This window comes from Molothrus aeneus, chromosome 1 (assembly GCF_037042795.1).
Source record: "Molothrus aeneus isolate 106 chromosome 1, BPBGC_Maene_1.0, whole genome shotgun sequence".
Taxonomy (NCBI): Eukaryota; Metazoa; Chordata; class Aves; order Passeriformes; family Icteridae; genus Molothrus; species Molothrus aeneus.
The window spans coordinates 142,574,206-142,589,010 of NC_089646.1; the positions used below are offsets into that span (position 1 = coordinate 142,574,206).

General features: G+C 46.7%; 1 protein-coding gene across 1 annotated transcript; it reads left to right on the forward strand.

Annotated features, from left to right (window-relative positions):
• The first annotated feature begins 7,542 nt into the window (after nucleotides 1-7,542).
• TRIB1 (tribbles pseudokinase 1) lies at nucleotides 7,543-12,877 on the forward strand. Its single transcript, XM_066548333.1, has 3 exons — nucleotides 7,543-7,903; nucleotides 8,283-8,575; nucleotides 10,610-12,877. Exons 1-3 carry the CDS (start codon nucleotides 7,598-7,600, stop codon nucleotides 11,076-11,078), a joined length of 1,068 nt encoding a protein of 355 aa, XP_066404430.1. The 5' UTR covers nucleotides 7,543-7,597; the 3' UTR covers nucleotides 11,079-12,877.
• Nucleotides 12,878-14,805: the final 1,928 nt, after the last annotated feature.

The window sequence follows — 14,805 nt, forward strand, 5'->3', positions numbered from 1 at the left end:
TAGCCTTGGATTGCTGCAGTTCCTGATATGGTTCATTGCCCTCATGTTCCAGTGAGTAATGCTGTGAGGGAGATTGCTGCCTTGGTTACACCTTGTTGTCCTGCATGAAAAAGGCTTGACCCATCACAGTGCTGCACTCAGCCTCTGTTAGCTAATCCACGGGTAATAAGGTGGACTGCTTGCTTAAGATGATGCAGCTGGGAGAAAAAAACCAAACAAATCTGAAGCAACACTTTAAATGAAAAGAGCAAATAGTCAAACAGTCACTTATGGCCACTCCAAGAGGAAAGGTATTTTTGGATGTTCATATTCCTGCTTCAAACTACATCATCTTCCTTCTCTCCTTTGCTAGCCTGAGCCAAGCAGTGTCAGTGAATCAGAGAATCTGAACAGCAAGTGAAGTTCTGAAATCTTTCTTGGTTTTACCTGAAAGAAATGGACTGATTTTTGGCAGCACTGGCCTGCCTAGCTTTAGTAACAATCACATCTGAGGTGAATAGGCATGTGTATTTAAACAGAGGTAGGTTTCTTTCTTTTATCAGCAGAGATGCCTCTTTTAAAATACGGCCATGTTATCCAGAAAAAGACAGATACTTGTTCACTTGTGCCAGTGTTGCTGGTGAGATTACTTGAGTCCCGTTAGAATCAGTGATGCACCACACAGATTCAAGTGCTAGAATAAACTGTCTGCGTTTACTAAAATCAATGAAGTTTTCACCAAAATGTTTGGCATTTCTGAATTTAAACTATATCATAGCACCCAAGGAATCCTAGTATCTTGAATGGTATTTTTTTTTCTTTGAACCTGGAACTTGAGCTATCCTGTTGATTTTGTCATGGCTGGTTCTCTCCTGTTGGTTCTTAAAGTAATTTTCCTCCTTAAATTGAAAGATTCCAGGGTTGGCCATCATTGCAGCTGGCTCTTAACTAGGTGGAAGGACAGACTGACCGTGGCAGCTGGGGAAGGCTTCTGTGCTTGTCAGCTCACCTGGTGCAAGATACAAACCACTACTGATTCACTGGGGTGGCTGCAGTTAATGGCAGCTCTTTGCTCCTTCATTTGCAAAGTTCAGGGTTTGTTGTGCAGTTGTGATCTCTCTGTTCCCACGTGTCCCACATTCCCCCTAAACTCCACTCTGGGAAGAAGTAGCTTGAAAGAGTTAAAGAATAAAAATAAGTGCCTGTGATGAATAAGCTGTATGATCTGTATGATTCACATAGTGGAAACTCAACAGCAGTTAAACCTTCAAATCTTAATCTGCTTTGGCTATAAGATATCATATGTAAACAGGCATATGTTAACAGTTCACAGGGTAATTTGTGTCTCATTGTCTGACGTCAGAAATTTTGCAATGATATTTTTAAAAAGAAATTCAGAGGTCAGGTGTTTGTTTTTTATTTTCTTTTTCCCATAAGGTGTGCTTTACAAATGTAGCAAACCTCAGGGTAGGTGGGAAGGATCTGTCACTGAAAACTGGAGAGAATCTGTCTCTGCTAGAGAAGTTCCATGTAGTATTTTGGAGGATTAAAGAAATGTCTAGGCAAATAGTGAATTAAAGGCAAGAGAGATCCACATACAACAGCTTTCAGTGGTACCCTGAGGCACAAGCCATTAACACTTGCTCACTTAAGCTTGCTCTCTCACTTGAACAGATTCTTCCATTTTACAACTAGAGAGTCTGAAGTTTTCAAATCAGTGAAGCCATATAAAGATAAAAACTAATCAGGCAGGCATCTCATGGAAGATTTAGCACACTTGTGCTAAAAGGAGTGCACATTCCTCTGAATCAAGGACATATTCATCATTACTGCTCCGGAGCTGTGATCTTATTCATTCTAGAAGAATCAAAAAGACTAAGTCAGTGCTCCCTTGAGAAATACCTGGAGCAAAAGCAGGGGCTGCAGGAAGTGATACTGATGACTCAACAGCCAAGGCCAACACACTGCCGTATTTTAGACAATGTCCTCTTGGATACTCATGTTTCCTCATGAGTGGCTGATGACAAAGGTCTTACCTACCTGTGGTCACAAGTACCTCATGACATTTTTCTCAAGAATAGCTCCAGTATTGTGGCCAGAACTAGCTTAGAATTCACTGTGCAATTTTATTAAGTTTCATTGCCATTTCAAGTGAATCTTAATCCTTACCTTCCCTAAAAATCTTCATATATGGATCCTGCTGTGTCCATTAACTAAACATTTGCCTAATGGATAGTGCTTTATTATACAGTGAAGAAGATGCACTTAGAAAAGGGCTTCCTGGAATGGAAAATGTAAGAATATCCCAAGGACCGGTCTTTCTTTCTGTTAGTACAGTCAAAGCCTTAAGCTGATGGCCCCTCACTACAGGTACTGATGGCAAATTCCAGGTCTTCCATAAATAATAATTTTTTTGCTGGTCATAAAGTACTTATTGTTAATACATAATATTTCAAACACCTGACGTGGTCACAGAATGCTCAGAGGAAAATCCTGTGTGTAGGTGCCAGCAGATTCTAGGCTCCCAGCCAGTAACTATAAAGAGCAAAAACATTAGATTGATTGTTAAGCAAGTAAAATTCTGGAATGGGTGTACATCATCCAGTAGATACCCATGTATGTGCTTAGCCTCTTGATGCGTGAATAATCGCAGTGACTTGACAGGACTGCAGCAGTATGCAGAAAACACTGTGTGTTTCATCATTTCAAAGCACTGCAGAAAAGGCTGTGGTGGGCTGAGAAGAGAGCCTGCCTCTCTTGCTTGTTCTGATGTTAGTCCAGACCCAAAGACAGAGCCCGAAAGCACGCACATGAATTGAATTGCATGGGAAGCTTACCAAAGGAAGTGTTTGCTTGTAAACTCAGTATGAATAGGATCTTCTCTGACCGCAAGGGAAACGGAGACACTCATTCACTGTCCGCTTGTGCAATCGACTTCTGAAGTAAAAACAGGATTTGAGGTCTAAAACCTGAACCTTCACACGTCTTCCAGGCAACAGAAGAAGCCTTCATGCTCTCCAGTTAGCAAAGGAACAAAGTCAGGAGGTGCTGCTCATAAGACTCCTTGGATTTGTTAACAACAGGCTTATCAAAAGGGAATCATTGAGTGTTCTGAGCTACAGCAGCCCTGAGAGCAGCTTTTGTGTGGGCTTGAGGGGAGACATCTGAACACCATTACACTGCACTGCTTTTGATGTCACTACGTGCTCGTCATGTGTTTTATATCTCAGCGGTGAATCTGCCGCCAAGTTCCACAGTGTCTGAGGATGGCTGTGGGTTATCACAGATGCTGCTCTGCTATAAAAAACATCACTTTCAGTTCTTTATCACCTGGCCATACGACTACTCTTTGAGCCCCATCTGTGCAGGGTAATTCTGTACACCATTAGATTATAGATGACATGCTGGTTTTAAATTGTTGGTTTTCAATCTGGCAGTAGTTTAATTTTCATTACATGGTTTGAGATAACTTTTAAAATAAAGATACTGATTTTTCATCGATTACCAATAGTTTAATATTAGCCAAAATATTTGTGTTCCTTGCTTCTGTCATCTGGTAACTAAAATAAGGACCTTTTCATTTTTTTCTGTGACAAGCAGCCAGTTTATTTATAAGTGCCCTAATCTAATAGAGATTTATTCTGTGTGTCCCATGAGACATACTGTCAAAGTTACCAGACCTGTCCCAAGCACTTGGGAAGTGGGGAGATGGTTACACAATTCTCATTGCCTCTGGCTGCTCTAGTTATAAAGGGTCAGAGAACTGGAGCAACAGTGATAATTTTGTGAGCATCTAAGGAAAAGCAGCTGCTCAGGTGAGTGTAAGCACTGGCTGAGGGCAAGGCAGGTAGATGCTTGAAAACCACGTAACAAAAATTCCCTAAAATAAAATAAGAGGAATGGGAGGATCAATGCCTGAGCACCAGGAATTCTGGATTTTTCAGTCTTCATCTCACAGATGCACTAAGCTGCTTATCTGTTTCAAAAAAGAGAAAAAATATATGAAGAGCAATATTCACCTTGTCATAGCTCTGGCAAATCTGTGCTGGATAAGACCCTTCCCTCTGCTAGGATGTGCCCATTCTGTGATACACATCCCACAGGCTCTTTTTTCTGCTGCAGTCCCAGATCCTTGCCTAGCAGCTGGGACTCCAGAAGTGAGGAGACAGCCGGCAGTCCTGCTTGCTTTGACTGGCCTTTTCCAAGGCAGGATCTACTTTTTGTAACAATTTTGCAATGTCCTTTGACTGAGAGCTCCTCAGACTTTAGTAGTGTTGGGAAGGTGCCTGTTGCACACTGTTATCCTTTGCCAAGCATGAAGCCTACTGAACTCTACTTCCAAAGGTCATCCCTGCCCACCTCACAGGTACCAAGTCCCTTTGGAACATCTGAGTGTTGGTTCCTGTTCTATTCTGCTGGCTCACAGCAGTTTATTTTTTCTGGCACTTGGATAGCAGTACTTATCCACAGAGTCAATGTTTTATCCCAGCATTAGGTCTGTAATTGTGCACTGATGTGTGCTCCACAATGATTTTCACTGCTGTTCACTGGAGATGTGTAACATTGCCCTGGTTCATTTTGAAGAGCTGTAAAGCCATTCAGGCTCAAATTCACCACAGGCAAAACTGGGAATTACCATGACAGGATTCATCACACATGCTAAGCCTGAAAAGTCTCTTTTTGGGAAGGGGGAGATGGAATGATGAAGGTTTACACAGGGAATAGAAGGAAGACCCCAAAAGATAGCTTTTGACTTCAGGAGGAGACTAGTGCAGGAGATAAGCCTGCATGCTTAAAAGCCAGTGGTATGATGGCAACAAACACAAGGCTGCTGTGTCAAGTGTGGTAGCTCCATTTTCTGCAAAAATCTTATAATACTGAAATGTTGCAACAGTTTTTCACAAATCTCTTCCTGGAATTCCTCCTGTTCTCAGCACTGGTTCCTAACCACACCAGGGCTGCATGCAAGCACTGGCAGAGATGGGTAAGGAGGACAAGTTTCAGCCCTTTGAGAAAGAGCAAAAGAACATGCCATGCAGGTCATCAGACAATATCCTTGGCATCCCTTCTTTTTATTTTTTATTTTTTTTATTTTGGGGGTTGGCCAAAATTAGAAAAACCAGAAAAGCCAAAGTGGGAATCACTTCTCTGCTCTGCATCTTGAAAGGAATTTGGTGGGGATGGAGGGGAGTCTGGATGTGGACCTTTTCCTATATTCTGTACCCAAAACATAATACTAATGTGAGTAATAAATGCAACTATATGTTAAGCCATGGCATTAAGGTTTTGAGTACTGAAAGAATGCCAGGCATTTTAAAGAAGCAACAAAGGTTTCCTTCTGTCAAGAACTTCACCCATTTTTCAAAGACCTGGGAGATTTAAGCTTTGGTTCGTCTCAGTCACATGTAGACAGTCAACTATAGTTCAGTATATACAGTCAGCTAGAAGAGGGCACCCACCAGTGCTTCTGGGATGAATGCCCCAGGGGTTATCTTTTCCTGGCCTTTGGAGACTGCACACCCAGTTTTAGGGCTCCAGTTAGCAGAGACAGACATACAGAGCATGAAATTGCTGGAATCCCTGTGAGGAAAGGCTGCCCAGGCACCAGGAGAATGTGGCAGGACTGTGAGGTACAATGCTGTGTGTAGCTCTGCTCTCCTCACATGCCAGGTGGTTTTTGGGGGAGCCAGGATGACAAGAGGTGTTTTTTTCCCTTCCTCAGGACCAGTGGGTGCCATCCCCCATTTGGCTGCAGTAGCTCAAACCAAGCACTGTGCTCAGGTGCCACTGTGTCCCCATGGTGTGGAGCTAGAGGTTTTAGATGAATGGGAGGCTGGGCAGATGAAGGATGCAGCTTCCAACAATGTCTGCAGCAGATCCTTGGTATGGCCCTTCTCCTCAGCAGGGACAGTGATCTGACATGAGCTGAGAGGGGGGATCTTTGGGAGGGTGGGAACACTGACACCTTCATTCCTGCTCACATTGCATCTCAGTTCTGAGAGAGCTACAGGGGACACCAGTACACACTACTAATGCCCATGAGAACCTTTATGCAGGTCCATTGCTCTTTTGTTTTTGTCTGCACCCTTCCCCTGTCCCCAAAGGTACTGATACCCTTCCCCCCCACCCTGCACCTTGTGCTGTCTCAGATGTAGGAAGCAGCCCACACATGTGGCATCCTACCAGCTAAATTCACCCAGCAGCAGCAGCATTCCAATCATTAAACTTCCAGGAAGGGAAAAGTAAAACAAAAGGTCTGATAGATACTTGCATGTGTTTTACCTATGAGAGGAACCAAATAAAATAGTGTGCTTTGAGAGTTGTGGTGAATCACTCAGAAACAATCTGCAGGCATTAACGGAATTTTATTTCTGGGGAAAAAAAAAAAAAAAGAAAGAAATGCAGGCCCTGGGATATCCCTTTATGGCATATGTGTTTTATGTTTAAATGCATTAATGGGACTGCTATGCTATGAGTCATCCTGCACAAGAGTTTCATGTGTTTCTTAAAATACACTAGAAGTAGCTGAAGGCATGCATGGGTTTGCTGTGCAGTTATCTATCAGGAATCTGAGCAAATACCTGCACACGTGGCATCACAGGCTTCAGAGCTGGGTGACCCATCCTCACTCAGCCCTCTCTGCCTCTTGTACAGACCCGGGTTGGGGAAACCAAAACAGAGGAGTTGATCCTACTGAATAACAAAATGCAGGGTCCCTGTGTTAATATTAGGGAAGCTTCAGCGCTAAATTACAGAAAATTTGCATATATATAAACAGAAAACTGTAGAGTTTTCTCTGAAGCATTCTCGTAAAAACTACAGCTGTCTGCTTTTTTATCCCAGGGATGATCTGTTGTCTGGTTTTGTCTCTTTTTTTTTTTCCTTTTCCATTTACTACCAGTCCCGGCTGTAAGTCTATTTACAACTCCTTTAAAGCCATGCTATTGAGCTGTGTGGAGCTCCTCTCAGTCTGCTCCTCGCAGGTCATGCAGCTGCTGGCTGCCGCCTGGCTCTCCGAGCTATTCCTTTTTCGGACAGCAGATATAGTTTTAACATGGGAAACACCCAGTGCCAAGTATTTCTGATGGTGCACGTTACGTCTACGCGTATGAGTAAACGCTTATGCTCACTCAACAGCGCTGTGATGCAAACCTTGGGGTGAGGGATTTAGTTATTTAGGATTAGTGAAAAGTAAGGACTGGGGCTGGGAATCTGCAATTGTATGAACAAGAAGATCCTGGAAAGGAAGGTGGCCTCGCTTTCTCGACACAATTATTTAAGGTCGAAGGGGGGGGGGGTCCCCGCCGCCCCCTTCAAGTCCCGCAGCGACTCCGCCGCCCCGCCCGGCTGCACGGCGGGCCCGGGGCGCGGAGAGCAGCGGGCGGAGCGGAGCAGGCGTGTCCCAGCCTCCCTCCTCCCATTTCCCCGTGCGTCAGGGCCGGGAGGAGGAGGAGAATCACCTTTTTTTTTTTTTAATTTTTTTTTAAAGCCTCTAACTACTTTAGCGCGGACTCGGCAGCAGATGGTGGACACGGCCCGAGGTTTCGGCGGGGAGAGCGAAGGGATGCGCCCAGCGCGCAGCGCCCGCCTGTAGCTCCGCGCCCGCTCCGCTCCCCCCATGAGCCGCCCCGCGTCCCTGCTGCCGGCCGCCCGCTGCCGCAGCGCCCCGGCCAAGCGCCTCCAGCCCCTGCACGACGGCCCCGCCGAGGAAGCGCCGGCCGCCAAGTGCCCTCGGCTCGCCGAATGCGGCCCCCCGGACTGCCTGAGCGCTCCCGGCTCGCCGTGTGCTCCCGCTTCTCCCGCCGGCGGCGGCGGCGCGGCGGGTCCCAGCCTGATCGCCTCGTACCTGCTGCTGCCGCTGGCCGAGCGGGAGCAGGTGTCCCGGGCGCTGAGCGTCAGCTCGGGCCGGGAGCTGCGCTGCAAGGTGAGCGGGAGCCGCGCGGGTGGGGAGCGGGTCCTGCCGGTGCGGGGACAGCCCTGCCGAACATCCTCCCGGTGCTCCACGGCTGGGAACGCCCGGCCAGCCCCCGGCGGCGTTTGTACGCCCTGCGAGTGAGCCGGGACTCCGGCTTACCTCGAAGCGCCTTCCCCCCAGAGGCCGTGGGAATAGTGGTTTATTTTAGTTTCCCCCCCAGCCTTTCAATATACAACGAACAGGAAGGGTCTCGGTAGCCGCTCCTGCCGGTCTTGCCGAGCCCTGGCTCCCCTCCCGCTCTCTCGTCATTGTTTGGGGAGAGTTGCTACGCGAGCTGCAGCTTTCAACGCCCTTGAGAATGAATTTGGGTTTAATTTCCTCAATACAGGTGTTCCCCCTCAAACACTACCAGGACAAGATCCGACCTTACATTCAGCTGCCGTCACACAGAAACATCACCGGGGTTGTCGAAGTCATTCTCGGGGACACCAAGGCCTATGTGTTCTTTGAAAAGGACTTTGGGGACATGCACTCCTACGTGAGGAGCTGCAAGAGGCTGAGGGAAGAGGAGGCTGCCCGGCTGTTCAAGCAGATTGTCTCCGCTGTAGCTCACTGCCACCAGTCAGCCATCGTACTTGGTGACCTCAAGCTCAGGAAATTTGTCTTCTCTAATGAAGAGAGGTAAGTCAGCAGCCAGCCCTGGGGTGAGTGGGGAGGGAGGAACGCCACATCCAGAGACACAAAAAGCGTGCCAGGGAGTGGAAACAGCCCCGTCAGCCGGGCATCACCTGCGAGCAATCCGAGTAGGTCCTCATCACGTGTGTGTAGTAGGTCACGGATCTAACCGGGGCGCACTCCCTCTTAGATCTTGACTGATGAAAGGGAGGAAGCTCGCCGGGAGCTTCCTCTCATTCAGCAGAAGTTCAGTGAAACCCGCTGGCAGACAAAGGGATGATAGCTCAGATGCTCGTTAGCGCCAGAAGATGTCATGTGTGCCACTCATTCAGTGTCAAATGAATAAAAAGCAGAGAGGGAGAGGGGAGATGCTGAGGTGTTGTACCGGCGGGAGGAAGCAGCCCAGCTGGGGGAGCAGGAAATGTGAGGAGCTGGAGCTCTGGTCCCTCCTCGGGAGAGTTGCCTTGTGACCCACGGTGGAGCCCCAGCACTTGGGTAGGGTCTCCTTGCTGAACCACTCTGCTGATGAAAGTGATGCTGCTGAATGAACCCTTCGAGGCTTTTATCCCCCCTCTACCGCTGTGCTTCCCATGCCCCCCATGCCCGTGGATCGTGGGCACACACAGGAGGGAAGGTGGGATGTGGTTAAATAATGCTTTGGGAATCCTGCATCAAAGAAAATCACTTTTCTAAAACTTAGCCTAAAGCCTAGGTTCAGAGAAGAGATCATAGAATCTAGTTGTTAAATTTAGATTAGGGAAATAATTCAGTATTCCCCTGGAGTGTTTGCTGCTCTTGCAGTGCTTCACCACACATGGCAGAGTCAGAAATACAGCAACTGACTCTTGACTAGCTGCTTATCCCAAGGAATGTTAAAAAACTAAGTAAAACCTGTAATGGAGTTGTGCTTAATATCATAAAAATGTAAGGTGATACTACTGATGCAAAAGAAAAAGGGATTTTGTTTGTTTTGTTAAACTGGGCTAATGATTCTTCAGGATGTCTTTTACGAATTTGATAAGAAAATTAACCAGCACTGCCCCTCTGAAACAGCCATATGTTGACACGTAAAGAAAGCTATTCCTTTGAAGGAAACTATTGCAGCTTTTCCCTCCCATAAGAAGATGAAACATTTGTTGAAATGTTACGTTGCGCACAGTCTCGCTCATTTGGAAATAACGTGTTGCACAGGCGATGTCATGTGCATCACATTTGGCAAGAAGAGGGTTAAGCAATGGCAGGCGACGCGGGCTCTGCACAGGTGCAGTTTCAGGGCTCCCGCAGCCAATCCCGGGCCCACGGTTCTCGTTGAGTCATATTTTCCGTTTGCAGAACCAATGGGTATTTGCCGAGGTCAGGCTGAGGACAGGCTGAAGCCAACATATCTACACCCCTGCAGGCTGCCAGGCAGTGCAGAGCCCTTCCAGGGCTGCCTGGTGGCTTCCCTGCCGACGGGAGCTCCCCTTACCCTCCAAAATAGGAGGTTGGGGTGGACCCATCTCCACCTGGAGATGGTGGGTGTGGTGATATGCTCCAAAAGGCAAAAAGAATAAATTATGAACTAAAATGAAAAAAAAAAAAAAAAAAAAAAGCTGAGGGCTGAGGGAAGGCAATGATCCTCACCAGTGCAGAGGGGAGCTGGGCTTTGTGGTTTGTGGAATCGCACAGCTGGATGCTGTTTGCTCAAAGCCTGAACGGCACACAGTGGCTGTAAAGTGCCATGTCACCAATTAACCCCCTGCAGTGGCACTGCAACCTGCGTGGGTAGCAGAGACTTGGTGTTCCTCAAGAGTCCTCTGTGTTGTTAAAATCTCCAGGTAATAAAAAAACAGGAGTGTCACTAAATGCCGGCCCGATGCACACAGCAGCACTTCCATTACACATTCCCGGGCGTCTGGGCAACTTCTCTGCTGCAAGTTGAGGTGTTTCCTTTCTCAGTGCCAATGCCAGAGAGAATGGGGCCATGGCAGGGGCTTGCTGTGCTTGCTCACGACTACTGTTGCTGTTTCTCACATGTGGCTTCCTCTCCTGCCCTCCTAGGACTCAGCTGCGTCTGGAGAGTCTGGAAGACACACACATCATCAAAGGTGAAGACGATGCACTGTCAGACAAGCACGGCTGCCCGGCGTACGTCAGCCCTGAGATCCTAAACACGACGGGGACTTACTCTGGAAAATCGGCCGATGTGTGGAGTTTGGGAGTGATGCTTTATACCCTGCTGGTGGGACGCTATCCTTTCCATGACTCGGACCCTAGCACTCTGTTTTCCAAAATCCGGCGCGGACAGTTCTGTATTCCTGACCACGTCTCCCCCAAAGCCCGCTGCCTCATCCGCAGCCTCCTGCGGCGGGAGCCTTCCGAAAGACTCACTGCTCCAGAGATCTTGCTTCACCCTTGGTTTGAGGCAGTCTTGGAGCCTGGATATACAGACCAGGAGACAGGAGCTTCAGATCAGATTGTCCCAGAATATCATGGAGACAGTGATGATATTAGTTCCTTCTTCTGCTAACCCCGAAATCTCAAAAACCTCGTCAGTTCTTACCTCCGGCATCTTTGTAGGGTTTCATTTTCCCACTTCTGCAAACTCAACAGCATCTTAAAGTGCCAGTATGGTCAGAAAAGTGACCTTGTCTAAATGAATGCCACCCTGGAGGTCTCCACTCCCTAAGTGTACTCAGAGTTCCATCCTCTTGCTCTGCTGGTCGGTCCCACCAGCCCTGGAGGACTTGTGCAGCCTTGTGAGAACTCGCTGGCTCTTCTGCCTCCCGCATCCTCCTCCGGTGTAACTGGTCACATCTTGGCTGCAGAGTCTTATGTCTGGCGAGGTGTGGGATGGAAAGGCAGCTCCTTCTGCTTTCCTGCAGCAGCTGCAGAGGTGTGGAGCCCTGGCCACAATGTGTAGGGGCAGAGGGGCACGTGGCGCACCTCTGCCTGAACAAATCTGACAGAAATGGTTAAAAGGGGAATCGCCTCAGCGTGCCCCAGCAGCCAGCCCACGAAGCAGCTCTCTGACTGTAAGCACACGATAGTGAGGGAAGGAGGTCTTCACCCACCATGGCCAGCTCTCTGCTCGCTGCTGCTCCTCCAGCTGATCCTGCTTTCAGAGGCGTGAAGCTCCTACATCCACCCGTAAGACAAATCACTGCTGTGGCTCTTTCTGAAGCAGAAACCAGTGGATCTCCCAGCTGGATCCCTTCTGATTCCATTCGCTGTCCAGGAAAGCGTTTTAAATAGACTTAAGCCTCGTGTTACCACGGTGTAGCCTATATAACTTTATGCCCCCAGCGAGCTTGTCAAGTAGCAGGTCTCGTTAGCTCCGAGTGCCAAAACGTATCCGTTTACCAAACCGTAACACTATCGGCTGGGGCACCTTCCCCTGGAAAGGATAAGGGGTGTCTTGTACAGTACCTGTAAACATGGCCATGTTTTTCAACCGGCTTAACTCTTAAAAATACCACATCACCTCCTCTTTCCCTCTCCACCCCCACAAAAAGTTAGTCTTAAGAGTAAAATCTCCGTACACCCTAAGCTGATTATTCAGGTATGCTGTTTGCCTCCAGCCTCCCCCGCCTTTTTTTTTCCTTTTTTTTTTTTAATTTTTAAAATTTTGGTTTTTTTGTTTTTATTTTGCATGATTATTCATAGTCTTTCCAATATGTGTGAATAATGAATATATCTGAATCATGAGCTTCCTGGGTTGGGGGTAAGTAAAGCTTAGTCCTGCCTAAGATTTCTGCTTAGTTTCACATGTGTCCAGTGGTTTATGCAGAGATGTCCATTCACCTTAGGCAAGAGTGTGGCTTCTAAAATGGCCATGAGGTGGGTGATGCATGTTCCCAACACCACCCAGTTCGAGTTAAGTCATTTTAAGGGTTAACCCTGGCAAGCTGCAGTCCCACCACGCGTTGCAAGAATACCATGTATACCTCATGGACTGTGTACTTTGTACATACCTTACTGTTTGGGGTTTTGTTTTCTTGTTTTGTTGTACTTTGTCTTAATAAGAGGTGTCGAAGAGCAGTTTAATGTGAATTATTGTTGGCAATACTAACTTGACAGAATCATGAGCATTAAGAGCAGAGCGCTCCAGCTCTCCGTTGCACTAAACCTCTCATGATTGCTTGACATTTGTATCTGTGATACAGTTTAACCCTTCTATGAAAAACAGTACATTTGTATATATTGGTAGAAAATTCTGCCAGAAAAGCTAAAAACACTATGTCCAATTTGTACATATGTATATGTCTGTGGAAACCTGGATGATAAAAGTCTGACTTGTAGAAAGTTTTAATAAACTTGGTTTCATAATGTTTGTCCCCAATTTTTATGGTGTCTCAAGAGGAATGCAGCTCAGTGTGTCTAGTTTAATCTGAAAATATGGGGTTTGGCCTCAGAGACTATCAGCTGCTCTATGGTCTGGATATGCATTCCATCATGCCTTAGCCTGAACTCCCTCAACTCAGCCTGGGATTGAATCTCCAGGGAGAGTGGGGACAGGGGATGGATCCTGCCTCTTGTGAGGTGGAAAAGGCTTGGGATGTCCCCGGGATTATGTGAAATGGGATGTCCTACTCCTCTGATAAACAAGGGAGAGAGGAGTTTTAGAACTCTGCCTCTGAATTTTAGAAACCCTCTTGCCTTTCAGCCCATGCATTTGTTTCCTTCTGTGCCCTGTGAGCAGAAGATGCTGTGGCACAGCAGGGCTGTCATCCTGCACCTGTGTGTCTGGCAATGTGATGCTTCAGCCAGTGGAAAATCCGATCTCAGATGTCTAAAAGTGAGCAGCCAGAAGGAGAGGCAGTAACCAAGAGCATTGGTGTTACAGGGAGCTAGAGCTCGTGGGCAGAGGCTTGACCCTGCTGCTGCACGGTGCTCTCATTAAAACGAAGGGAAGGATTATTAGAGCTGCTTTTCTTTGTGGTGAGATGAGAGAAGTATAAATAGCTGCAGTATCAAGGTTAGAGAATGTGCTTTCGTGAAAGAGATCAAGCCACCCTTGCAATCCACCCGGAGCGGTGAGATCATCGCTCACAAGTGGAAAGGAGGAGGAAGAGAGTCTTGATTTTTATTTATACTTTGCCTCATGTTTAACTTTGTCCTTTTGCTTGAAATCTCTTTAGTGGAGCAACTGCTTCTAGGCAGCTCCTTGAGCAGGAACAACTTTAAAAACAGCTTTTACTTTTAGAAGGAGAGTGGAAAGTGAAAAGGAGGGAATAGGGACCTGGTCAGTGATAAAGGAAAGTGTGCAGACTCTCATGAGTTACCTTGACTCCCACTCTGTGAAGCCAGTGATCTGTGCAGTAAGCATATTTTCTTAGCACTTGCTGAGTGAATGTCAGACACCAAAATATCTCAAGTTACTTTACTGATGTCATTCTTGCAAGACTTGTGAAAATATGCACACTGCATAGCCTGGCTGATTAAATTACCCCCTGCCCTACCATGCTTTCAGGCTTAGACAGGAGCCCTGATGCATCCTTTCAAAACAGCTGTAGGAGGTTCGTATTTAAGTGAAACCTTGAAAACTTTCAAAACATTTTTTTCTCCCCCTTGCAGTTAAGTCACCCTCAGTAGGTGAACGTGTAGGTCATCCCGTGACTTTGTTTCACATGAGCTGTGCTGCAGAGCAATTAAAATAAACGCCAAATTGTAGTAACATCTGCAAACAGCCTCTGTATTGCTTTAGGGATTATAATGCAACATCCGTTTGTACAGCAGAATAAATTGCTATTGCTTCGTTACCCCATCGTTTGTATTATTGTATACAAAGTTTCAGAACGTGTTGAAAGAACCAGCATATTAAGTGATTAAACTTTTGATGGTGGGTGTGAGAACTTTGATTTATGCAATGCACACATTTCTTTTTGAGAGAGTCATAGTTTGTCTATTTTTAAATGGTCCTTTTGGCTGAGGACCACATGAATCTCTTAGGTATTTTGCAGACGTGGTCACCATTTTCACCTTGAAATTGCCTTCTCTGAAAAGTGCTGTGAGACTTCAGTCCTCTGTTGTTGCTAAAAACGCAGGAAAAATTGAGGTTTTTCACAACATCCTGGTCTCCGTCCTAAGCCAGCATCGAACCACCTCCCAGTCAGGATGGACCTTACATCCTAAGTATGTATTTTTATCAACTCTCAGTACTTCAGCTGCATTTTAGGCACCAGTTCAATAATTTTCTTTTGAAGTAGCACAGCAGAATTTGTAAACCAGCTTCCTCTGAAAGTGCCAGATAAAAC

Excerpts from the sequence above, each read along its gene's own strand:
- TRIB1 (XM_066548333.1), top strand. The coding sequence starts at position 7,598 with ATGAGCCGCCCCGCGTCCCTGCTGCCGGCCGCCCGCTGCCGCAGCGCC. Across the intron at positions 7,904-8,282 it reads GCCGGGAGCTGCGCTGCAAG|GTGTTCCCCCTCAAACACTA; the intron begins GTGAGCGGGAGC and ends TCCTCAATACAG. Across the intron at positions 8,576-10,609 it reads GTCTTCTCTAATGAAGAGAG|GACTCAGCTGCGTCTGGAGA; the intron begins GTAAGTCAGCAG and ends CTGCCCTCCTAG.